Source organism: Geotrypetes seraphini, chromosome 19 (genome assembly GCF_902459505.1).
Source record: "Geotrypetes seraphini chromosome 19, aGeoSer1.1, whole genome shotgun sequence".
Lineage (NCBI taxonomy): Eukaryota > Metazoa > Chordata > Amphibia > Gymnophiona > Dermophiidae > Geotrypetes > Geotrypetes seraphini.
In genome coordinates, this window is record NC_047102.1 from 24,731,045 (window position 1) to 24,758,536 (window position 27,492).

The window sequence follows — 27,492 nt, forward strand, 5'->3', positions numbered from 1 at the left end:
TAACTCAGGAACAAAAAAATTGTTACATAGTGTGATTGCAAGGTTCCCAAAGGGTCCCTGGCCTAGGACCAGTGGCGTAGTAAGGAAGGGGCTGTCTGCCCGGGCGCGATTTTCCTAAGGGCGTGGCATTCCTCCTCCTCTCCCCCCTCCCCCCGTTCGCACGCACCCCTTGCCTTCCCCCATACTTTTTTAACTTGCCCGGTGTGAGGTTGCTGCCCGCGTCGGCATCGGCACTCTCTCTCCGACTTCACTTCCGGGACCCGTGCCAAGGAAGTGACATCAAAGGGCGAGCCGTCACCGATGTAGGCAAGCTGTTCATGCCGGAAAAGTTAAAAAGGTACGGGGAAAAGGAAGAGGGTACGTGTGGGGCAGGGGAGGGGCGCCGCTCACCCTTTCTACACCACTGTCTAGGACTGTCATTGCAATTATCAGACTAGGTACTTTGGGTGGGTATAAAATAGAGGAAAAATCCCCAGGTAGTTATGAATGAAAGCTTATGGCATGAAAACAAACGACGACGGAGACCAGATGGCGCTCACAGACTCGGTTTCGTTATACTCGCTGTTAGCCATTATCTTGGTTTTTTAAAGCTATTTGGACACATCGATTAATACATTCATGGTCTTATCAATTTACAGTAAGACTCCTGAGGCAAGCCTTCTTGGGCCAAAACACGATCGTGTCGAGTCTGTTAATTAGTAAAAGGCTTGAGCGCCATCTGGTCTCCTTCGTCGTTTGTGTTCGTGCTTCTCGCTGATGTGAAGGCAGTTTCTCCTGTTTTGTCTTCTGAAAGCTTATGGCACCAGATCCCAGCCCTGGTTTTGAGTGAACTTGGAAGTACAAAAAGGGTTAGAAAAAAAAACACTGGCTGGTCAAAAAAGCATTTCTTACTCCCCAAGCAATAGAAGAGAACAATCATGTTTTGATTGGCTCAGTTTTGCCTTGTAGCCCGAATCCCTGCTGTATACTGAGAGAGATTTTTTCTTTGCAGATACTGGAGAGCTCTTTGTGTGTGGCCAGAACAAAGTTGGGCAGTTAGGTCTGAATCATACCACAGATGTCACTCACTTTACTTTCTGTGCTGCACTGACCAACCGCCATGTGGTGCAAGTTGCCTGCGGCTGGGATTTTACAGTTATGCTAACAGGTAAATAATGGCTTCCTTTTGTTATTCAAGGAGAATTGTGACCACAGAGCACACTAACCCTTCTGGTTGAAGTCTGGGTCAGACAAAATTTTGTTCTGCCCATGTTTGTTGTATTATAGTGCTTATAGTTTATGGGCAATATGTCTAACTTCCATTTGGCTTGATCAGATTTGTTGGCATGTACAGTAAGACAGCATAGAGTAACAGTTCAGGATATTGGAGCGGTCTGGACGCAGACTGTAGCTTGGTTAATGGGGGTTTTGTTCTCTTTTTTTTGTTTGTTTTTTTAAGGTATTGTCAGTGGAAAGTGTATCTTGCTTATGTCTGTGAGAGCTGTATGAAAGTGCAAAAAATAGTGTGTAATTGCTTAATTATCTGCTTGCAAGGTAAACAGTTGGCCCTGCCATTTAGTGGTAAACTGTGGGCAGCCATAGAAAATGCTATTGGTTTGTGGCTACCTGCCTCTTTCCAATGGGTGAGGATGCCTGCGTGCAATGTTGACAGGCTAATGCCTCAAGGCTTCCTCAAGGCTCTGTTCCTTCTTGGAGAACGGGTGGCTTATGCATCCTCTTGTTACTTCATTTACAAACATTTTTTTAATTTTATTGTTTATCATTTCAATACTTCCAATATGCATAGATGATCAAGGAAATCCAAAAGTATAAACTCTCTTAGCTATTCAAACTAAGCACCAGAAATTAAACAATGAAATATTTATCTAATACAGTCCACGATCTGAGGGTAACAGGCAAAATAAGTAAACCCCCTCGAAAAAAGGGGAAATTCATATACAAAAGGAAAAAAAAAGAAATAGAGCAGTAATAAGATGTTAACCTATCCATTAAATAAATACAGCATTATAACCTGTTTCATTCTGGCTGTGTCGAGACTCCTTTGCCCTCTAGGAAAAAGCCTAATTAATTGGACAAGTTCAAAGAAAATATAATTACTCCCTTGATTTGAGACAAAACTTGATATGAGCAATCACTTTTGGAAGAAATCTTAAAAACTCTTTCCTCCCGAATTGTGTCCACTTTGAGATGTCTGGAAATATATATACTCTTTCACCTAAATAGGTGATCTGTTTTAAATGAAAGTATAATTTCAACAACATTTCTTTATCTTGTAAGAACACAAGAGAGACCAACAAAATCGCCCGTCCCCTAATTTCAATATCAGAAGTTTGCAAAATAGCAGAGACATTCAATTGTATATTTTCAGCTACCACAGCTTTTTCCTTTTGCATTTGTTATAAATAGTAAATTTTCTGTATCGGAATATTTAGAACAGTTAATATAAAGTTCTTAAAAAGTTCCTGTGGAGACATAAACTTAGCTATTGGAAAATTGAGAATCCTTAAATTCAAAATTTTCTGTTGATTTTCTAAATTTTCAATCTTCCTTAAAATCATCATTTTAACAGTCATTTGTTTAGTAAGCAAGTTCTTAGTCTCAGTTGTTACTTTCTCTAACTTTTCCAAATCCACCTTGTGCTGTTGAACAGATGTCTCTAAAGAACTTATCCTAGAGGAAGAATTTAAAGTCATGGAAACAAAATTTGAACATACCGAGTGCAAGTTCTCAATCGCAGTCCAGATAGAATCCAGTGTTACTGCCTGTGGTCTCGCCAACGGCTTGAGGGGGGAGATAATGGCCTGATTTTCTTTGACTTCTACTCCAGAGATTAAACTCTGGGCTCCCCCGTCCTCACCACCGCTAGCTGCCACTGGCTCCGCACTCCCAGAACGTTGTAACTCCATCTCTGGAGTCAGCGAGGTTGTAATTACTTCCGGGTTCACCGTGGCTGGAGAACATGCCTCTCTCAAAGAACTTGGAGAACCCTCCTGCATGATCTGCCTGGCCAACATTTCTCCGGGCTTTGGAGAGGTCCTCGCGGGCTCAGCAAGAGCGACAACGCGCCGTCCAAGCTGTGAATTTCCCCACTCACAGCAGCGGAAGCGCCCGAAGTAGAAGGTTGGATTGTATAAGCTGTAATAACAGCCTGCTGTGGCGTTGAAGAGCCAGAGGTAGGTGGAGGGAGACCCCTCTGTTTCCCCCTTCTTTTAGGCATAGAAAAAGAATTTTCCCCCACAAGTTGTATGGAAATTTCACCTTCAAGGCGAGAGTGCTCTTAACATAGAAACATAGAATATGACGGCAGAAAAGGGCCACAGCCCATCAAGTCTGCCCACACTAATGACCCACCCTCAAAACTTCACCCCGCTAGAGATCCCATATGCATATCCCATTTCTTTTTAAAATCTAGCACGCTGCCGGTCTTAATCACCTGCAGTGGAAGTTCATTCCAATGATCGACCACCCTTTCGGTGAAGAAATACTTCCTGGCGTCACCATGAAATTGCCCGCCTTTGATTTTCAGCGGATGTCCTCTTGTGGTCGAACAGCAACCTGCTCAAGACGCCATCTTGCCTCCCCTCATTCACAAACATTTTTATTTGAAACAAACTCATAATGGATAGATTTGCTATTGAACTGAAAGAAACTGGATTTTTCAAAACTATTTGTTCAGTAATGGCATGGGGACAAATTTGCCCCCGTCCCTAAGGGATCTGTTTCTATCTCTGTCCCATCCCTGCAAATTCTGTCCCTGCCCCATCCCTCCAAGCCCTGTCCTTATCTGCACAACTTATGAGTTTAAAGTGTTTGAGGCTTGTGCAGATGAGGATAGAGCTTACAGGGGCAAGGAGAAAACTCACGGGACAGGGATGGAAATATATTCTGTGCGTACGGGGACAGATTTGTCCCCTTGTCATTCTCTAACATAAGAGTAACCTTACTGGGACAGACCAAAGGTCCATCCATCAAGCCCAGTAGCCCATTCTCAAGGTGGCCAATCTGGGTCACTAGTACCTGGCTAAAGCCTAAAGAGTAGCAACATTCTATGCTACCCATCCAGGGCAAGCAGTGGCTTCCCCCATGTCTGTCTTAATTAGAGAATGACACGAGGACAAATTCCCTGCAGGAACTCAATTTCCCTGTCTCGTCCCCGTGAGTTTTGTCGCTGTCCCTTTCTTTGCTCCATTCCTGTAAGCTCTGCCTTAACTGCACAATCCTTGAACACTTTTGATTTTAAAGTGTTTGAGGCTTGTGCAGATGAGGACGGAGCTTAGGCATTGGTGGAATGAGGCATTATGACATCACAGTCTGAGCTCTAGAATGTTGCTACTTAGGATTTTAAAGGGTTTCAGGCTTGTGCAGATGAGGATGGAGCTCAGGCATTGGTGGAATGAGGCATTATGACATCACAATCTGAGCTCTAGAATGTTGCTACTTATGATTCTAAAGTGTGAGGCTTGTGCAGATGAGGACAGAGCTTGTAGCAATGGGGCAGGGACAGAAAAAGAACTCACTGGGATGGGACATGAAAATGAGTTCCTGCAGGGATGGGGACAAATTTGTCCTCGTGTCATTCTCTAGTCTCAGTAACAGACCAATGTTCTCCTCAGAAATTTTTTCCAGCCGGGTGGCACAAAAAAGTAGCCGGGCGGGACGGGGAAATTTGGTGGTGCAAATTACCCCTCCCTGCTCATGGTGAAGGTGTAGGGCAGGGTTGTCCAAATTTTTGGCTTCCCTGAGCCGCATTAGACAAAAAAAAAATTTCTGGAGCCACACTAACACTAGCTGATGAGCAAAAAAAAAAAAAAAAGGCTGAGCAGGTCCCAAATTTGCAATCTCTAATATAGAAGATGTACGTATCTACTATAATAAAGCCCTAAGCACGCATGCACACTTCAAATTTTGTGATCCCTGCATCCGTGATCCGTACATCCATGCAAGTAGAATGAGACTGTGGCGGCGGAGTTTGTGACCACGGATGCAAGGAAGCGGAGAACATGCCTGCAACTCCCCCCTCCCGCCCTCACTCACTCTAAGACGGTAGTAAATCTATTCATTTGCATCTGCCCTCTTCTTCAAAGCAGCCTGCTGAGGATCGCCGGCTGGCTGTAGCGTGCCTCGCAAGCCGCTCTCCACCTCGGTAGCACGTTCTCTCTGACGCGATCCTGCACCTCCTCTGACATAAGGGATCGCGTCAGACGGAACATGCTACCGAGCTGGAGAGCGGCCTGCGAGGTTCGCTACAGCCGGCCGGTGATCCGTGCCGGTGGGCCAGAAGAGACCAGGAAGCCGGGATGGAAAGAAGGTAGGAATGGCGGTTTGGGAGCAGGTATTAGGGAGCAGGGAAGAGGTGCTGCTGGATAGGGGGGAGATAAAATGAAGGGAGAAGGGCTGCTGCTGGACAGGGGGAGCAGGGAAGGGGTGCTGCTGGACAGTGGGGAGATAAAAGGAAGGGAGAACGGCTACTGCTGGACAGGGGAAGCAGTGAAGGGGTGCTGATGGACAGGTATTGATGGACAGGGGAGATAAAAGGAAGGGAGAAGGGCTAATGTTGGACAGGGGGGAAAGGGAAGAGGTGCTGCTGGACAAGGAGGAAGTAAAAGAAAGGAAGAAGGGCTAATGCTGGACAGTGGGAGCAGGGAAGGGGTGGTGGTGGACAGCCGAGGAAAGAGAGAGACAGAAAGAAAGACAGAAAACGGCCAAGAAGAAAGAAAGAAAGAAAGAAAAGCAGAGAGAAAGTGGCCAAGGAGAGAGATAGAAAGACAGACACACACATCTATTCTAGCACGGGTTAATGTAACGGGTTTAAAGACTAGTCTAATAATAAAACCTTCATTAAAGGGACACTGTGGAGAGGAATGAAAAAAGCAGTAATGCTTACCGTGACTGAGTAATCCTCCACGTGCACCGCTGACAGTGGGAGCAGCCACAGGCTTCCGCATCCCCACTCTGATGAGCAGGGATGCGCACTCCATTCACATCTATTACAGCTACGGTGAGCCTCTTCAGAGGTGAGCCTCATCAGAACGGGGATGCTGAGTCAGCTGTCAGCAGCGCACATGGAGGATCGTTCAGTCTGGGTAAATATTACTGCTTTTTTAGGCCTCCCACTTTGAGCTTAGGCTCCCTCAAAATGAACATCTCCCCTGCTGTAGCTAGTAGGGATCCCCAAGCCTTACCAATTGACAGCCACCTCCTCCCCTCCAACTTCCCAAGTTCTGTAGCTGGCAGCAATATTGCAGAGCTGCTGCCTTCCCTCCTCCCTGCCCCCCACCCCACTTTGGCTTTCATGCATGCATGAAAGCAGTGGCAGCTTGAGGATATTGCCATTGAATGCAAAGCTTGGAGATTTTGGGTTGTCAGACTGAAGATGTCTTCAAGTGGCAGGGCTTGGGGATCCCCAACAGCTCTAGTATTTGTAAATTGCACTCAGGCAGGAGAAACTTTGGTGCCCATCCAATAATTTTGGGCTCCAATCCCTCCTCTAAATCAGCTGTATATAACTCCGCCACTGAATACAAAAATAATTGTGATGCACATATCCCAAAGCTAACATTCCAGTTAATAAATTCAGAATAAAACAATTTTTTCTAACTTGTTGTCTGGATATTTTGTTTTTCCATCATCTTGGTCCCAGTTTCTCTTTCTGTTTTTTGTCTCTTCAACTAATTCTCTTTCCAGTGTCTGCTGTTCATTTTTTTTTCCTCTCTTGTTCCATTTTCTCCTTTTGCTTGTCTCCAACATATTGATTTTTCCCTTTCAGCTTTCTTAATTTTTTCTTTTCTTTTTTTGCCTCTGTCCACTCAAATCTTGCCTTCTTTCTCACCCTTCTTCTTTTTAAATGTTCAGCTACCTCTCAATTCTCCATCTTCTCTCAATCCCTAGCTCTCCCATTTCCCATCTCACTCCTTTCCCAGCCTCCTATTTTTTTCTATCTACTCCCCATTACCATATTTCTGCCATTGTACTCACTGCTCTCTCACTCATCTTGTCATCTCCGTTTTGACCTCATCCACATGGCTCACCACTTTTAGAATCCCCTCCATCTCTCCACTGGTCAGGCTATAACTCCCTGTCCCTTTCTTTCCATCCCCTTTCTTATCCCAGATCTCATCCCTCTTGCCCTCCCATGGGTCCATCTCTTCTCCTCTATCCCCATGGTCCAACATTTTGATCCCTCTCTCTTCTATTTTTCTTCTTCCCTCTCCTTTTGATGCTGAACAATGAAATGGAGGAAAAGAAAGAGAATGCTGCATCTCTCTGCCTTCCATCCACAGGCCTAAAATTTCTCCCTACCTCCCTTCCATCTCCAGATCCTACTCTCCCTTTCTCTTCCCAACTACCCCCCACCCCATCTCTCCTGCCTCCATCCCCCTGGTCCACCATTTCTCCCTCTCCCCCCAACAGTTCTGTCTTTGTGACTCTGTACAGCACTGCGTATGTCTGGTAGCGCTATAGTTAATCATAGTAGCAGTTTTTCAACGTAATTACATTTAGATTAGATCCTTTTTTTAAACTGCAGCTGAAGTTCAGATTCGCAGCGCAGCTTTGTACATGGCTCGCTGCTCCTGTGCTCTTTTCGATCCCCTGACTCGCCCCTCTCGGACTCTCTTAGGCTGCTACATGGCTGACGGTCTCTGACCCCTGCCGCTCCCTCCCTGCGCCTGTAGTTGCACTCTGCCGCAGTGGCTCCTGAGCCTGGCGGCTCACTGGCCCGGTGCGGCTTGCAGCCACCATGGCCACCAAGAGGTCGGGCTCCCGGCTGGAGACGGAGATCGAGCACTGCGCTCCAAGTGCCAGTGGGAGCGGATCCCCGAGCTCGTCAAGCTCATCGGTAATGGTACAAAGCGGGCCTGGGCCTAGTCAAGCCGCGAAGCCTCAAACTTTTTTGCCAGGCAGACCCGGGAAGGGAGTGTTAATGGAAGCGCCCATTCACTTCTGAATATTTATGAGAGGGGAGGGGACTGGGCTTCAGCAATGGGAACTTTACAAAGTAAATCTGCAGGGGAATTTGGGTCAGGGCAGAGACGTCAGCAGAACATAACATAAAGAATAGCCTTCCTGTAGGGTTATGGCCACTACACGTCCAGATTTCCCCGTTGGCGCACACGTCGCAAATTCATGCAGCCCGCACATGTTCTGTACCAGTTGCTCAAGCGAAAGTGGCTCACATACGCCTATCTATCCGCTGGGGTCTCCGATGTGTGCGGTGGCCTGCGCGCTGAAAGCACAGGAACACCAGTATAGCTGGCAAGTGACCCACGTGTAAGGAATCAGCTGTGGGATCAAAGCCACAGTACACCGTTTGTGCGCCGCTATGCAGTAGAAAAAAAGTCAGGCTGAGGCGGGATATAACTTACTTCGTCGAGACAGAGAAGGTAAATCAGGAGAAGGAGTAGCTCTGTACATTAGAGACGACATCAAAGTTACTAAAATCACAGACATCAAGTACTCAGGAGAATCCCTCTGGGTGAACCTTGACAGGAGCAATAATAAATGCCTGTATCTTGGTGTTGTATACAGACCTCCAAGACAAAAAGAGGAGGCAGACGATGAACTAATGGAAGACATTGAGACCATCACGCTGCATGGAGATACAGTGCTGGTGGGAGACTTTAATATGCCCGATGTGGACTGGATCAAACTCTCCGCTACAACCAGCAGCAGCAAGAGGCTACTAGCCTCCATGTGTGGAGCACGCCTTAAGCAGATGGTACTGGAACTCACCAGGAACCAGGCAGTCCCGAACCTGTTGCTCACCAACGGAGACAGTGTCACAGAAGTGGGAGACACCTTGGCATCCAGCGACCACAACATAATCTGGTTCCACCTCAAGAAAGGAACCACTAGGTCTAATACATCGACCAAGGTTCTAAATTTTAAAGGCACTAACTTTCAAGGCATGGGGGACCACGTCCACAAAGTGCTGCAAAACCAAAACACGACGGACAATGTAGAAGAACTATGGACGACTTTAAAGTCCACCCTTAATGAAGTGACCACATATACATAAAAACTGTGAGCAAAAGACGCAGAAACAATAGACCACAGTAGTTCTCCATGGAGATCTCTGAACTAGTAAAACAAAAAAAAAAAGGCCTTTGTCACCTACAAACAATCACAACGACCGGAAGCTAAAGAAACCTATATGGATAAGTCCAGAAAAGTTAAAATGATAGTCAGAGAGGCCAAACTCCGGATGGAAGAAAACATAGCTAGGCAGGTAAAGAAAGGGGAGAAATCCTTTTTTAAATACGTTAGCGACTGGAAGAAGAACACAGGCGGTATTGGGCGCCTAAAGAAACCTGACTGCAAGTTTACGGACTCGGACGTAGACAAAGCAGAAATACTCAATAACTACTTTTGCTCAGTCTTCACCTGTGAAGCACCAGGATCTGGCCCTCAGCTATAGACAAAGAGCAGTTCTGAGGACCCATTCCGGGACATGGAATTTACTGCATGCGAAGTCTACCAGAAGCAATCAAAATTAAAAGTAAACAAAGCTATGGGCCCGGACAATCTACACCCTAGAGTACTTCGTGAATTGAGCGATGTCCTAGCACAACTGTTAGCTGGTCTCTTCAATCTTTCCTTAAGCAAGGGAAGAGTTCCCCTGGACTGGAAAACTGCCAACGTTATCCCACTCCACAAAAAGGGATGCAGATCAGAGGCCGAAAACTATAGACCGGTGAGTCTCGCATCACTAGTGAGTAAACTCATGGAAAAGTTGATTAAGAACAAATTAGACACGTTTCTGGATGATGAAAGATTAAGGGACCCCCCACCAGCATGGCTTTACAAAGGGAAGGTCCTGTCAAACCAATCTGATAAGCTTTTTTGACTGGGTAACAAAAAAAACTAGATGGGGGTGAGTCCCTGGATAGAGAATGACACGGGGAAAAAATCTGTCCCCGTCACTGCACCGTCCCCGGCCCACCATCCTCTGCACCGCCCCGTCACCATCACCGCCATCCCTTTCACCGCCTCGACACCGCCACAGCCATCCCATTCACCGCCCCGTCACCGTCCCCGTCTAGCACCCATCTTCTTCCCTCCGCTCCCCCATAGTCTGGCATCTGTCTTCTTCCCTTCCAGCGTCTTCTCCCCACTCTGCCTTCCACATTTCCTTTCAGGGTCTGTTCCTCTCTACCCTCTTTCAATGTCTGTTCTATTCCTTTCCACCACCACCCTTCCCTCCCTCCTTTACCATCTGTTCCTTTCTACCACCCTTCTTTCATATCTTCTATCAGTCCCCCCACCATCACTAGCAGTCTCTCTTCTCCCTTACCATGAACAAATAGAACTTCTGAAAATTGTATTGCTGAGGCATTATTTCTAGTACGCCTTTTTTTCCAGATGGATAATGACATCAATTTTATAATTCTTACTGTCTGCTCTGATTTCATTCACAATTTGGTTTGTGTTTTGTACCTGAGGATTCCATAAGGCATTTAACCTTTTCCTGTCTCTTCTGTGATTTCAAGTTGATTCCTTCAATAATGGAGTCTCAAGGCAGTAGCAGTTTTCTATTTTGGGCTCTTTTGACATTGTTTAAGGGATTTCTTGTACATTTGGTGCTGGTCTTCTTTGATGAGGTCACTTCAGAATCTATTTCCAAGGAAGAGAAACTTTTTCCCTTTCACCCCCTCCTTCCTTGTGTGAGCCGGAACACGCGGTCCCCGCTAGCAAGTAATTTTATATCATTTTCATTCTATTCATTCATAGAAATTAAAGTCTAGATAATGCCAGTCACATAACAAAACATGATTTTACAAAAATAATTCCCTGCCCAATCAAGCCTGCAAGGATTACTAGATGTCTTTCAGCAGCTCCCCTCCCTCCCTCCCCCTTACCTTTGTGGCCAAGTCAAAATGATCTACCAACAATAAAATTTTAAAAACACAAAGCACGCTGTACGCAGAGAAAATGTTAATTATCATTTATATTCCGCGGGTTTTCAAAGAGGTCAAGGCAGATGACTTTATGCAATGTCACCTCAGTAACAACTATACAAAAATAGACAAATATTCCCCCTCCCTTTTTACTAAACTGCGATAGCGGTTTTCAGCGCAGGGAGCTGCGCTGAATGCCCCATGCTGCTCTCGATGCTCATAGGCTCCCTGCGCTAAAAACCGCTATTGCGTTTTAGTAAAAGGGGGCCATAGTGCAAAATATAGACAGCAGATATAAATTCTCAAAACGGACACATTATGATCACTAAGTTGAAAATAAAATCATTTTTCCTACCTTTTTGTCTGGTGATTTCATGAGTCTCTGGTCCTTCTTCTGATCCTTCTTCTTTCTTCTCCTGCCCCCCCTCCTTTTTCTTTCTCTCTCCCCCTGGCTCCCCTCTTTATTTCTGCCTTTCTTTCTCTCTCCCCCTGGCCCCCCCTCTTTATTTCTGCCTTTCTTTCTCTCTCCCCCTGGTCTCCCTCTTTATTTCTCTCTCCCACTGGCCCTCCTCTTTCTTTCTGCCTTTCTTTCTCTCCCTCTTGACCCCCCTCTTTATTTCTGCCTTTCTTTCTCTCTCCCCCTGGCCCCCCTCTTTATTTTTTCCTTTCTTTCTCTCTCCCCCTAGCCCCCACAAAGCCATCGTGCTAATTTCTCCACTTCCATGATTCTTTCCCTACCCTCACCCCCAAGCCAGCAGCCGATTTCTCCCTGCTCCTTCCCCGATGTCCTGATGTCCTGAACTTCATCGGGTAGCAGCAGCATTCAAAATTCACTGCTGTTGCCCGCTTCAGGCCTTCCTCTCTGTCGGGTCCTGTCTTCATGAAAACAGGAAGTAGGCAGGACCCGGCAGAGAACAAGGCCTGAAGCCGGCAACAGCAGCGAATTGTAAACGCTGCTGCTGCCCGAAGGAGGTAATGGAGCACCGAGGCAGACCGCTTCTCCCCCCACCCGTGAACCTTTCCGACCCTCCCAGCGAGAGCAGCAAACCTCCTTCGCGGCTTTCTCCTCCCTCTGCCGCGTCACTGATGATGTCATCAGTGATGCGGCAGAGGGAGGAGAAAGCTGACGCTACTGGAGGGAGGTTTGCTGCTTTTGCTGGGAGGGTCGGAAAGGTTCACTTGGGGGGGGAGAGATAGGAGGGTCAGCGGGGGTTCGGCTGGGAAGGGGGAGAAGCGGTCTGCCTCGGTGCTCCAAGGCCTGGCGCCATTACCTTTTTCGCCCCTCCCGCCCCTCCTTGATACGCTACTGCTCTCCAGCTCTCCTTAGTTTGCCGTTTTTCTTTTTCGGCGACCGGCACGCTTTCAAAGAGCCGCGCACGCGCAGCTGCTCAAAGTTCTGCTCTGCTGCAACTTCCTGTTTCCGGTTGGGTCAGAGCAGAAGATTGAATACTGAGCAGCCGCGCGTGCGCGGCTCTTTTGAAAGCGTTCCGGTCGCCGAAAAAGAAAGCCGGCAAACTAAGGTGAGGTGGAGAGAGGAAGCTGGTTAAACGATCGAGCCGACGTGCGGATGGGTGCTGCGGGGACCGCACGATCCTTTATGCCTCACTGCGGTGACAAGACCATTCACCGCTCCACGGGGCGGTAATGGCCTTGTCCCCGTCCCCGCAGAGGCTGCTAATTTTCATTCCCCGTTTTTGGCGGGTTACCCGCAGCTAAACGCAGTAGCCGCGGGTAAACCGCCACCATGTCATTCTCTATCCCTGGACATAGTATATGTAGACTTCAGTAAGGCTTTCGATAGTGTTCCACATCGTAGGTTATTGAACAAGATGAACTCGCTAGGACTAGGAGAAACACTAACAGCTTGGGTACAAGACTGGCTTAACGGCAGACTTCAAAGAGTAAATGGTAAATGGTATTCCCTCGAAAACGTCGAAAGTGACCAGTGGAGTGCCACAGGGCTCGGTCTTGGCTCCGATGCTATTTAATATCTTTATAGGGGACCTGACTCAGGGACTTCGAGGCAAAATCACATTATTTGCCGATGACGCTAAACTATGCAACATCGTGGGCAGGGCAAAAGAACCCGACAGCGCAACCACGCCAAGCGCTATGGAGCATGACCTACTTCTATTGGAACAATGGTCCAGCACTTGGCAACTAAACTTTAATGCCAAAAAATGTAAAGTAATGCATCTCGGGAGCGGAAATCCATGCAGAACATACACCCTGAATGGTGAAAACTTAACAAGAACTACTGCAGAAAGGGACTTGGGAGTTCTCATCCGAGAAGATATGAAAGCTGCCAATCAGGTGGAGAAAGCTTCAGCAAAAGCTAGACAAATGCTGGATTGCATCAGAAGGAGCTTCATCAGCCGAAAGCCTGAAGTCATACTACCATTATACAGATCCCTGGTGAGACCTCACCTAGAGTACTGTGTCCAGTTTTGGAGGCCACATTACCAAAAGGATGTGAAGAGAATGGAGTCGATCCAAAGAATGGCCACTAGGATGGTCTCAGGACTTAAAGACATCCCATATGAAGAACGTCTGACCAGACTGCGCTTATATTCTCTCGAGGAGCACAGAGAAAGGGGGGACATGATAGAAACATTCAAATACATCACGGGTCGCATTGAAGTGGAGGAAGAAATCTTTTTTCTAAAAGGTCCCATAGCAACACGAGGACATCCGTTAAAACTTAAGGGGGAAGATTTCATGGCAACACCAGAAAGTACTTGTTCACCGAACGGGTGATCGATTGATGGAATAGTCTTCCTCGCCAGGTGGTCGAGGCCAGTAGCGTGCTTGACTTCCAGTGTCGATGGGACCAACAGGTAGGGGTACCACGAGGTTTTGCTTAAAAGATGGAGGGTTCATCTTGAGCAGACTAGTGGGGGGGAGGGTTATTGTGTGGGCAGACTTGTTGGGCCGCCGGCCCTTTTCTGCCGTCAAACTCTATGTTTCTATGTTTCTTCAGGCTGTGCCTGGGGAATCCCCAAGCCGGTGAGAGGGAGTTAAAAAAAAATATTTGAGCAACAGGATTTGCGACTGAGATGACAGCCGGGCAGTCATCTAAATTAGCTGGGTGGAGCGCCTGGCTAAAAGGCTCTAGGGAGAACACTGTAGACTATGGACTTTTCCTCCAGGAAATCGTCCAAACCTTTCTTAAAATCAGCTGTGCTACCTGCTCTTACCACAACCTCTGGCAATGCGTTCCAGAGCTCAACTGTTCTCTGAGTGAAAAAATATTTTCTCCTGTTGGTTTTAAAAGTATTTCCCTGCAGTTTCATCGAGTGTCCCCTAGTCTTTGTAATTTTTGATGGAGGTTAACTTGACTTGTATCTATTCAGAGTTTGCTGTAACCTAATAAGTTGTGTGTGGGTGTGTGATTTCTAAAACATACCCACATGTTAATAGCGGTAGTTCGCAGTGCACTCATGGATTATCCTTAAACCAGTCAGGTTTTTAAGATATCCACAATAAATATGCAGGGTGGAGATTTGGGTGTCCTGTTGCCATTATATGCAAATGTGTCTAATGCCTATTTATTGGCTGGGACACTCGAGGAATGAAATAAGCACCACGTTAAGAGAATCTTCAGAAAGCATTTGGATGCGAAGCGAGGTGTGTCTTATTGATCTGGGTATGACGCAACATAATTAATTTCAGTATAGTTCAATTTATGTAACGCAAAAACTCACGGTCACTTCATTGCAGATTATAACGTAAATCCAAATGTTTTTTTTAGCATGCATGCTCTCTGCCAGCATATTCTTGAATAAATGTGTTAGTTAATGTACTTGTTTAGACAGAAAAGTTGCATTATTTATTTATTTGTTGGGATTTATTGACTGCCTTTACGAAAGCATTCACTCAGTGGTATACAACAGGTACTGATTGACATAAAACACAATTTTGTTAACAGCATAAGAGTAGTAAAATGGCCAAATATAAGCATGGATACAATTAATGAGGTAAACTTGAAGATAGACTTATTACTAGGATTCAATTTGCTAACATGATACAGTGTCAGAAATATACACATTTAACACTGTAAAACAATTATATAACAGAAATATGACAAACCTCAGTAGTATATGAATGATACCATAAGAGGCAGTATGGAAGAACGTTCATATAACATAGATATGACTCCCCCCAACATTTGTACCAATATGATACTAAGGGCCTGTTTTACAAAGCCGCGCGGTAACGGCCCCAAAGGGCTTTGGGGCTGTTGCCGTGCAACTGCCGTTTGTGCGGCTTTGTAAAATAGGCCCTAAATATCTCCTGATTAAAAAACAATTAAGAGTATGCCAGTCCACCTATTAGGATGGTATGCTGATGTTCCAAAGAAAGTAAGTGTTCATTCACGGAAGTAAACCCACCTAGAGCCAGGTTTGTATGAGTAGCGAAGGTGTTTTCCATCCAATTCAAAACTGACCAATTAATGCCCAAAGTAATTGGTTCCTACTTAACCGAGGTAGCACACACATTTGCTGGAAGAGCCGGATTCCTCACCTCTTGAGGAATGGCCCGTCCACTGTTCTGGAAAGTTAAACATTTTTCCATTTAACTTTTTCTTAAAAGTAGATACAGGCAGAAAGAGGAAAAATTAGTCTTGTGCATTCTGAAGCCAAAATTAAACATGAATAGAATACATTTGCATAAAGATCTGGTATTTGATATAAAGTGCTTTAGTTAATAGAAAGGTAGTTATATACATTAATAATAATGTAGCAAAATGTTTGCCCTTAACAGTCTTAGTATTTTAAAATTACCTTTTAAATAATTAAATAAAGAAATGAGCTCATGGAGCATTGTAGATAACCAACACTCTTAACACACAAGGCATTTTGCTTTTTATGTCCTGAGGAATGTTGATCTGATCTTAACCTGCTGAGAAAGTAAAGCGATGGCCTGGACATTGGTACGACAAGGGAGGTGATTAAATTTGTGGACAATACAAAGTTATTCAGAGTAGTGAGGACGCGAGGGGATTGCGAAGATCTGCAACGCAACATAACCAAGCTCGAGAAATGGGCATCGACATGGCAAATGAGGTTCAACGTGGATAAGTGTAAAGTGATGCATGTCGGTAACAAAAATCTCATGCACGAATACAGGATGTCCGGGGCGGTACATGGTGAGACCTCCCAGGAAAGAGACTTTGGAGTTCTGATCAACAAGTTGATGAAGCTGTCCGCGCAATGTGTAGTGGCGGCGAAAAGGGCGAACAGAATGCTAAGAATGATAAAGAAAGGTGATCACGAACAGATCAGAGAAGGTTATCATGCCGCTGTACCAGGCCATGGTGCACCCTCACCTGAAGTACTCCGTCCAGCACTAGTCGCCGTACTTGAAGAAGAACACGGTACTACTCGAAAGAGTCCAGAGAAGAGCGACTAAAATGGTTAAGGGGCTGGAGGAGTTGCCGTACAGTGAGAGATTGGAGAAACTGGGTCTCTTCTCCCTTGAAAAGAGGAGACTGAGAGGGGACATGATCGAAACATTCAAGATACTGTAGAGAATAGACTTAGATAAAAACAGATTGTTCACTCTCTCCAAGGTAGGAAGAACGAAAGGGCATTCTCTAAAGCTGTACAAACGTAAGGAAGTTCTTCTTCACCCAGAGAGTGGTAGACACCTGGAACGCACTTCTGGAGTCTGTTATAGGGGAAAACACCCTCCAGGGATTCAAGACAAAGTTGGACAAGTTCCTGCTAAACTGGAACGTACGCATGAGGCTGGACTCATTTAAGAGCACTAGTCTTTGACCTGAGGGCCGCCGTGTGAGCAGACTGCTGGGCAGGATTGACCACCGGTCTGACCCAGCAGCGGCAATTCTTATTTTCTTATGTTCCAGAATCAACAGACCTATTGCTGAGAGAAATAGATGCTGTATTTAGAAAGTCCATTTAAAATGAAAAATGAATGTAAGCATTATGAGAGAAAACAGTGGGTTATTTGTTTGCTGGAAGAGATCAAATCAGTACCTTGTGGTGAAGGATGCTATGCCCATGTAGATCATGTGGTCAGTTTTGGCATCTGCTTGCGTCTCCTATTTTCCTTCATTTGCAGATTTTGAGGTCTGTATGAGGAGAATCCAATATTGGCATCAGACTTAGAAAAATCATTTTCTACTGAGGTGAAATCATTGGCCAAAGGAAGTAACTATTCATTGCAGGAATTTCTACAGCTGCTCACCGCATTATTGCATTATTTTGATAGCAGAGAGACAATTAAGATATTGTGTATTTTAGGGGCTAGGTAGTACCATTGATTTAAATACTCAAAAATCAGGAGTTCATCTAGAATTATATTCCAATCTGGAGCTGAATGAATAAGGATTGACAAATATAAAAAAAGGATGGAGTTGGTCCAGAGGAAAGCTACTAAAATGGTGCATGGTCTTCATCATAAGGCGTATGGGGACAGACTTAAAGATCTCAATATATATACTTTGGAGGAAAGGTGGACGAGGGGAGATATGATAGAGATGTTTAAATACTGTACCTATGTCGCGTAAATGCACATGAGTCGAGTCTCTTTCATTTGAAAGGAAGCTGTGGAATGAGAGGGCATAGGATGAAGTTAAGAGGTGATAAGCTCAGGAGTAATCCAAGGAAATACTTTTTTACAGAAAGGGTGGTAGATGCGTGAAACAATCTCCCGGAAGAGGTGGTGGAGACAGAGACTGTATCTGAATTCAAGAAACTGTGGGACAGGCATGGTGGGATCTCAAAGAGAGAGGAAGAGATAATGGTTACTGTGGATGGGCAAACTAGATGGGCCATTTGGCCTTTATCTGCCATCATATTTCTATGTTTCATCTTGCTTATCTTATATTTAGATCACTTCAATCTCAAACAGTTCCTAATAAGAGTACCAAACGATGTCCAAAACAACTCCTGTTATATCAAAAAATATACATGGATGGACACTAGATAAATCAACTATATATTTAATAATGTTTTTTTAATGTAAGGAGAGCTTCAGTAACATCAGCAGTTTCCACAGCTCAAATATCTGCATGAGGGGAAAAATCCCCAATTCACAAATGCTTCAGTTACATCACTAGTATTCTCCCCTTTGTTTTAAATGACTCCACTGCATGCTGAACAAAACCTGCTAAACAAAAGTGTCCCAGTCTTATTAAATCTTACGGCCTCTTTTACAAAGCCGCGCGGCAACAGCTTCGGGGCCGTTAGCACAGCGCAGCCATTAGTGCGGCTTTGTAAAAGAGGCCATTAGTGTTCCTTCACAAATGTCCAAGTTTATGGTGTCTCCTCAAATGTGCAAACTATTATCAATGTTCTCTTATATTCAGCAATTATTAATGGTAAAACTTATCTGAACACTGGCTTGCTTTAGATAAGTCCGAATGCCTTGTTTTGGTATCTGCTTGGATAAAAGGTGTATAAACTGTTATTAAGGTAGACTTGGGAAAATCCAATGCCTTGAAAATGCTTGAAAGTTACTTACTTGAAACATAGGTTCTCCTAGGACAAACTTTATTGCATACAAATAAATCTCAATGCATACAGAGAGCCCAACATGAATCCATGTTTTGGCAAACCAATTGCCTTCTTCAAGGGTGCAATATTGGTTTTCGTAAATGGGATATCACTGACATGAGCTATAGCAGGCACAAAGAGCAAATTGTAATAAAAACACACATCCAAGAACCATCTACAATAGTGTTCTCCCCAAAACATCTTTTACCAGGGCAAGGCGTCATTCTTTTTAATCTTGCTTTTTTTGAGTGTGGACCTTAAGGTTCTGTATATTTGTTTTTTCATGTTTTGCTGAAATCAAGTGCTTATCAGGTACCGTATTGCTTATTTGCTTGCCCTGGATTGGTAGCATGGAATATTGCTACTCCTTGGGTTTTGGCCAGGTACTAGGGACCTGGATTGGCCACCGTGCGAACAGGCTACTGGGCTTGATGGACCATTGGTCTGACTCGGTAAGGCTATTCTTATGTTCTTATGATCCTTTCAAGTACTTGTGAGCTGACTTGGCCATTGTTGGAAATAAAATACTGGCTTGATGAGCCTCTGGTCTGACCCAGTATAGCAGTTCTTAAGTTAACTGTTTTTTTGTGGTTAATCTGACCAGCTTTAATAATATTCCACAGGGCTCCCCTCTCTCCTCCTCCCTGTTCAACGTCTACATGTCATCATTGGGTCATACACTTAAAATTGAAATCATACATTTATGCTGATGACATTACAATTATCATCCCCTTTACCTCACTGACACAAGAGACTGAACAACACACCTCTTCGGTTCTCACCAAGGTAGAACAATGGACTACACAATTCAAATTCAAATTAAACCCAGAAAAAACTAAGCTCTTCCTAGCAAGTCCCAACAATAAGCTAACGAATACCTTTTTGAAATTAAACAGTCTAACCTACCCGATCAATCCTACCATCAAAATCCTTGGAGTTATCTTGGACCGATGCCTGACTTTTGAAGACCACACCAATGCTCAGGTTAAAAAATGCTTTTGCACCCTCTGGAAACTCCGAACCATCAAACATTATTTTGACTTCCTCTCAATTCGATTGCTGGTTCAGTCTCTAATCTTAAGCACCTTAGACTACTGCAATATCATATACATGGGTTCCTTGAAGAAAACCATCAAACGCCTGAGAATCATCCAGAATACAGCCGTCCGTCTCATCTATGGTCTCAAAAAGTCGGACCATGTAAGCCCGTTCTACAGAAAACTTCACTGGTTGCCAATAGAGGCAAGGGTCATTTTCAAGTTTGCCTGCCTTTGCTTCAAAACCTTAACAGGTTCATCCCCAATCTACCTATCGCACCATTTTGCATTCCCAGGCACTACCTGCACATGGAATGCCCGACTGTTTACCTTCCCCTCCCCGAAAGGCTGCATCTACAAGAGATTCTTTGATAGAACTCTGTCATTCCAAGCTGGCAAATGGAATAAATGTCTAACCTCCCTCATTTCAAATACATCCTCCTACCAGTTCCTTCAGGAAATCAATCATGTAACACCACTTCTAAAGGAAAAACATTGGTTACCAGTAAACTACAGAATCACGTATAAAATAGCATTACTTACACATAAAATACTTATAAACAAAGCCCCTACATTCTTAGAAAGATATCTAATACCGTATGCCCCCATAAAATCTTTAAGATCGGAAGATAAATCTTTACTGGTAGTTCCTTCATTAAAAATTATATATTCTAGGAGAGATATGATCTTTTCTGTTACAGCCCCTCAAATTTGGAACTCTCTTCCACTTAATATAAGAGAAGAAAAATTACTGAGCAAGTTTAAAAGTCTCCTAAAGAGTTGGTTATTTAAGGACGCTTTTTAATGGATTTATTGTAAGTTACAATAGACTAGGAAGACGATCTAGTAAAATCAAGCAGGTTTTTGTTCCCCAACCTTTTGTGTATGAGACCTTCTTTTTTTTCTTTCTTTTTTTTTTTAGAATTGTATTTAAGCCAACTATTGTCGGTCCCGATTTCCCTAAATGTATTATTGTAATTAGTATTAATTGTTATGTTTGTGTGTTTTTATTTTAACCTAATGCTTAACTTATGTAAATCGCATTGGATTTGAAGTAAATCAAAGAATTTAAATAAACTTGAAACTTGAAAAGCTTGATCAAAACCTACCTATTTGACAAATTTCTTTGACCCCTTCCCAACTGGTTGCATCTCTGAGAAATTATTGTATATCTGTCACATTCCCGATTACTCCTAACCTCTCTCGGCTCACTAATGTAATTCAAATTATTTTACTAATGTAATTGGCAATACCTTCTGTAACATCGCTGTCTATGTACAGTCTCTTCCTCTGTAAACCGCTCTGAACTGCTTCTGGTATTGCGGTATACAAAATAAAGTTATTATTATTATTCCAGGTGTTCTTTTAGACCACCTGGCTACACTTGAGAACATGATACGTGGCAACCAATATAGTATATTTAGAATAGTACATTGACATTTATGAATGAATTAATGAAGACTAATCAATGCCTTTCTACCATCAACTACTTAATACCTAATCTTTGTGCTATGCTCAAACTGTTCTGTTTACCAGGAGATGGCCAAGTTTTATCATGCGGCTCTAACTCTTTTGGACAGTTGGGACTTCCTCAGAAGTCATGTGCAGTCCCACAACTGATAGAGGTAAAATTTTGTTTTCTTTACAACTATGTCCATCAAATGATGTGTTAGTGTGAGGAGCTAGAAAAGATGAGGGCCACACAGGTGCCAAGAGGCAGTCCAAAGACACAAGCAGTCCAGATTTCCAGGCTTGTTGAAGCAGAAGCTTTCCTTATAAACTGTTTGCAGCTTCAGCACTTGCAGCTCCCAGCACACAGCATGGCACAATGAATAACAGGCTGACAGCTTGAAAAACAAAATCAGGATTTTTTTTATTTATTTTGGTGTGTGTGGGGGTATCCCCCCACTTCTAAAATCCTCAAATCACTACTTTTTAGACCCCAGTGTAGCTCCCTTGAGCCGTTTTTGTCACTAAAATCATTGCTGTAGCATCCATCTTGGATTTCCAAATTTGAAAATAAATCTGTTGTCTCTTTATCTTTGTATTTATTGAAAGCTATACCACTACTAATGACTGGGGAATTAATTCAGAGCAGTTTTCAAAAACATCTGTAATGTTTTTAAAATACAGATTTAGGTGGTTTCCAATGTGATTGTCATTGGCGTCCTAGCTGCTTGGCTAGGATACCTCATGAATTCTAGCTGTTTTGATAAATTATTATACTCGTGAGGTTCAGGTTTTACATATAACTACACTATTATGTCTGAGTTTAAAGTTTTATAGTCAACGTATACTACGTTCAAGCCATTAATATATGATGATCAAGTTTTGCAGTTAACCATTCTAACCATGTATTTACAGCCATTTATTTACATGTATTTACAGACATCCTAATAAGTCTAGCGAATGTAAGATGTTCTAGTTTACATATAAATGTATTAGGAAATACAATCGTATATGATCAAAATGTAGTCCCGACCCCTCACAATTGAGGTTCGGGCACTTGTGTAGTCCCGACCCCTCACAATTGAGGTTTATTTTTCTCCGTTGTTCTATAATTTTCCATATTGATGGTGTGATGTCAAGAATTTTTGTAAATGTGGTATGAATGATTCCCTGCTACTAAATACCATTTACAATACGTTCTAGTTTACATATAACTAAGTTTACAATGTTTACACTCATTCTAAATAGTTCTAGCAACGTGTACTATATTCGCCGTATTTGCTCTCATCCCTAGTTATACTCATCCTAATTAATTATAGTTCAGTTTATTAAATTCTTCATATCTTAAACAATTCTGGAATGAACTACTATGTGCATACATGTCATGACCTTCTTTCGTGTTCCTAGTTGGGGGGAGAGGAATAGCCTGCTATTTTCCTCTGTTGCTTCCTCCCTCTTCATAGTTTCAGTTAGTCATCTGAGAATAAGATAAATCTTTAACACTTTCTTTAATTTTCCAGTGCCCTTTTCCAGTTTTAATTCTTTCGGTAGGGTGTTCCACCATGTTGGAGCCATTACAGAGAACATTCTTACTCTGGTGCTTTTGTATTTGATGTCGTTGAAGAAGGGTATTTGTAGTAGGGACTCTTGGCTCGAGCACAGGGTGCATAGTGGTGTATAGTTATGTTTTCTGGCTGCTAAATTTTGTGGCTCTGAGAGGGGAATGGTTTTGTGTGTCAGCAATAAGATCTTGAATTTCACCCTGCTTTCAATCGGGACAAACGTAGCTCTTTCAGTAACGGGGTGGCACTCGTCTGCCTTGATTTTCCCAGCAAAAACCTTGCAGCATTTTGTACTGTTTGGATCTGTCTGATCATGTATTTTGTTAAATCCTGGCTCAAAATATCTTGATTTTGCTCAGAAACAGGTGTGATGGACTTCTTAGGCCAGGATACTTTGAATTCATGCCATATTTGCAATGGATGGCCTTCTGAAGATCATCCATGTCCCATGTGCCACGTGGCACGTGAGGGGGACAGGAGCCATTGACTTAGCCTCCTCTAATCTGCCTAGGTAGTGTGAGGGCCAGGAAAAAAGTGCACCCGCGGCGAAGACAAACAAAACTGATGAATGTTTTGGGTTTTTTTTCCTAGGCCCTCACAGAGAAAATTGTGCATGTTGCTGCTGGACTCAGGCATGCTCTTGCAGCTACAGGTGAGTGAGTTCACTGTCTTGCAGTTCCAGAGTAACTGAGGAGGCAACTGTGTTTATTCTGAACAGACATTTTATTTTTTCGTTTTGTAGCTTCCTTACTTTAGTAACCTTATAAGACTTATAAGATCATGAGGGGCATAGAGAGAGGAGAGAGGGACAGATTCTTCAAACTTTCAAAAAATAAAAGAACAAGAGGGCATTCGGAAAAGTTGAAAGGGGACAGATTCAATACGAATGCCAGGAAGTTCTTCTTTACCCAACGTGTGGTGGACACTTGGAATGCGCTTCCGGAGGACGTTATAGGGCAGAATACAGTACTGGGATTTAAGAGAGGATTGGACATTTTCCTGCTGGAAAAGGGAATAGAAGGGTATAAATAGAGGATTACTACTCAGGTCCTGGACCTGTTGGGCCGCCGCGTGAGCGGACTGCTGGGCAAGATGGACCTCAGGTCTGACCCAGCAGAGGCATTGCTTATGTTCTTATGTTCTTAACCTCACTTCCTATATGGACAGACCATTTCTAATAGTACAATAGTATTTCTAACCCACTTTAGCTGCAGTGGGTTTGCTTCAGACTATGTGGTGAAATATTGTCCGCAGCTGAGAGTGGAAGTTCCAATGCCAGTTTATCATGTGCTGTCTCTCTGTCTTGATTTCTGGGAAAGAACCCTGAATAAATTGGACATATATTAGTGTTTTCATTAAAGCAGGGGTTCTCAGCCTGGTCCTAACCAACAAGTAAGAAATGAATAGTGTTTCAGAGCAGTTAAGATGTTTTCTCACTTTGGATTTTATTTCATGTATCTTAGACATCTATTCTTGTTTTTTATATCCTCATATATCCTAGTCATAAGAACATAAGAAACGCCTTCACCGGATCAGACCTAGGTCCATCTAGTCCGGCGATCCGCGCACGCGGAGGCCCAATTAGGTGCTCCTTATTGGAGACCCGGATTTCCCGTATCCCTTGATATGATTTGCAAGAAGGTGTGCATCCAACTTGTGCTTGAAACCCAGAACAGTAGTCTATGATGTGTCTATGGGAGATGTTTTCATTGGATCTAATGGCAGACTTTTATCACCTATAATGTAAAAAAAATATTTTCCTTGTTTTAAAAAATAAATTCAATTTTAATCACTTATATGCTATGTCTCTGCTTCTATCATTTCTATTTTGAAAAGTTTTTTCTAAATATGTTTCTGGTGCAATGTGTCTAGGAGTCTTGACTATAGGAAAAATATCCCCCAAACCACGAATCATGTTGCAGGAGGATGAAATTTACATTCTTCAATTCAAACACCTTCTCCAGTAGCTGAAGTGCCTCCTTCAGTTTTTCCTTCTGCAAGCGAGAAGGTGTTCTGATCTGCTCTGATTTTTTCTTATATTTTAGGTTTTTATCCAAATCCAGAGGTTTTGCGGTGCTCAAGAGATTCTCAGTGACCCAGGGACAGCTTTGCCTGGGAGAGGACACAGACTCTGGAAAAGAAGTCTGCAGCTAGCAGGGAAACCCTTGGGGTACCTGTCTGGCCAACCTGCAATAGAACTTATGGAGCTCAGGGACTGTTTTCCTAAAGCTAGTTCGCAACCTGATTTATTAGGTGCTTCAGTGCAGGCTGTTTGGCCCCAGTGGTGATCTGTTCGAGCTTTGGCGGGTACTGGCTGTGTTTTCCCTTCCTTCTTGTTGTGTGGATCTGTGGGGATTGAGGTCTTAGTCTAACTTTGGTCCGACTGGCAGCCCAAAGATTGCTATACACACCAAATACAGTTTTCCCCATAAGTTCCTAAGAAGTGCTCAGAACCTTAGCTCTAGAGAGGCCACAACCAGGGTTATGCCCTTAAATGCGTCTCTCTTGGTCAATCACAGCACTTAATAGTCTCATTAATGATGACTTAACAGTTCTGTCCATAATTATGTAAAAAGCTCGCTTTAGAGTTATTGACTAAATCAAAGGAGTCCACAAAGTTAAAGTGAGTAAAAAAAAAGGGGTCACGGATTCTAACGCGTTTCACCAGACCGGCTTCTTCAGAGAACTCACATAAAGTTGTCCATACTGTTAACCTAATGGCCTCTCCTTGTGTCCTTCAAATCGTACTTCCTCTTCCTCCTGGGCGGAAGCACATCTTCTGTCTTTTTCGGCGGCCGATGGGGCTGGAATCGTCAATGTTCCAGCAGTCTTCCTTGGCCGACAATTCCTGGTCTCAGGAGCATGGGCCCTCTTGCATGAGGCATTCCATCTGATCTTATAAGAGCTGGGGTTTGTCCCAGAGGGTCTTGTTGGTTTAGGCAGAGAACTCGAAGGCTGGGCGCTTTTTGGGTCGATGAATAGCGCGGACGCTAGGGCTTGATGCCTTGGTTTGGCCCTGGCTGGCTCACGAGTTCCTGTATGATGTTCCCTCCATAACCTCTGGTTGGTCGGGTCATCTGCCGGAAAGCGATGCATCTAGTGGCTTCGGATTGACCTCACCGCCCAGGGTACGTGGGTCTCATACGTCATCAGTGGGTCGAGAAGCTCCGGCTCCCTTTTCATTGATATTTTCTCCGTTATGGACCGGTGTCCATGGAGAATCCACGGTGTTTTGGTCTTATGGAATGGTCATTTCCGTGACTTCCTTCGCCCATGGCAAGCAGCCGCCGATCTCACTTTAAGTCCATTCAGCTAGACGGGTGGCTGTGTTGTTGGTGGAATCTTGCGCAGTTCATTCTGATGAATTTTGTGGGGTGGCTTCTTGATCATACTTTTGCATGGTTTTACTGAGTTGTTGTGGCAACGCGTTCTGATGCCGTTTTCGGGACCTTGGGTTTGAAGGCAGGCTCTTCTGTCCTTCCCTAGCTACCGTGGCTTTGGTATGTCACCTAGCATATGGAATCTAGAAGGGACATAACAAAATGGAAGATTAGGTTTATACCTTCAATAATCTTCTTTGTTAGTCCCTGGAGGATTTCATATGACCCGGCCTTTCTGTCTTCACTCAGTTGTTTGGAGTAGCCTGCTCCTTTCTGCCTCGGTCACACTCATTTTAGGTTTGAAGCTTTTCCAGCCAGTTGGCAGATCCTGTGGGGAGTTTCAGTGAGTATACACATTACTGAAGGCCTTTCTTGGGGTGCCTTCTGCACACTGCAGGTTAGTGCTACATTGTTCCTCAATGTTTTTTTTGAGTTGCTTTTGTACTTGTTATCACTTGTCAATATTTTGCAGAGCAAAACAGTTCATGAATTACTTCGTTGAAGGGGGTTCTCCCCCATACCCCCTTGTCCTGAATTTGTTTGGCTTTGGGCTTAACTGGGATTGTTTACTAACTCTCAGGCTAAGAGGGTGGAGCATTTGTTCAGAAAAGATGTGGATTTCTGCAACACCCTGACTGTGGGTTGGGATTGAACACCTAGCGTATGGAATTCTCCAGGGACTAATAGAAGAGGTATAAACCTAATCTTCCATCGGGGATGATACCCATACCCCTCCTGCCTATTTCTTATGTTATTGTGATGATCGATTGCTTTGGTACAAACTGAAGGGGGGCACTACAACCACTGGAGAAGGAGGCAGAGTTGAAGAACGTAAATTTCATCCTTCTGCAACACAACTTGTGATTTGGGGGATATTACCTATAGTCAGAATTCCTACCCAAAAGGCACATCTACCCAAAAGAAGATTATCGAGGTAAGAATCTAATCTTCTGATCTATCAAAACATTCAGATTGAAATATATATATATATACACACAGTCAAACCTCAATTTGCGAGTAACCCGGTTTGCGAGTGCTTTTCAAGACGAGCAAAACTTGTCTCGCAAACCGAGTGTTGACTCGATTTGTGGGCACCCCCCGCCCGAACAACTTGAACTTACCCCCCCCCCTGTCTGGCACCAGCACGCAGCCCACAGGACGTGCCGGTGCCGCTTGAAGATCTTCCTGCCTCTGCCGGGCCTTGAACATGCATCTGCACATGCTCAAGGCCTTCTAATTCTCCCTCTCGTCGAGAATCTCGGCGAGAGGAAGAATTAGAAGGCCTTGAGCATGCGCAGATGCATGCTCAAGGCCCAGCAGAGGCAGGAAGATCTTCAAGCGGCACCGGCACGTCCTGTGGGCTGCGTGCCAGTGCTAGACGGGGGGTGTAAGTTCAAGTTGTTCAGACGGGAGGTGCCGGTTCGCGAGGGGGGGGGGGGTCAGTGCCGCTGGTTTCGGGGTGGGGGGTGGGAACGTATCAAAGCGAGTTTCCATTATTTCCTATGGGGAAACTCGCTTTGATATACAAGTATTTTGGTTTACGAGCATGCTTCTGGAACGAATTATGCTCGTAAACCAAGGTTCCACTGTGTGTGTGTGTGTGTGTATATATATATATATATATATATATATATATATATATATATATA

General features: G+C 44.0%; 1 protein-coding gene across 10 annotated transcripts in view; it reads left to right on the forward strand.

The window, feature by feature from the left end:
* Positions 1-27,492, forward strand: part of SERGEF (secretion regulating guanine nucleotide exchange factor) — a 280,295-nt gene that overhangs the window by 17,156 nt on the left and 235,647 nt on the right. For all 10 annotated transcript variants that reach the window (XR_004537547.1, XR_004537548.1, XR_004537549.1 and 7 more), the window contains exons 3-5: positions 992-1,147; positions 20,989-21,077; positions 23,055-23,115. Coding sequence is in view for 4 of the 10 variants with exons in the window: in XM_033927956.1 (XP_033783847.1) it covers positions 992-1,147; positions 20,989-21,077; positions 23,055-23,115 (306 nt within the window). In the remaining 6 variants the exon portion in view is untranslated. The remainder of the gene's footprint in view (positions 1-991; positions 1,148-20,988; positions 21,078-23,054; positions 23,116-27,492) is intronic.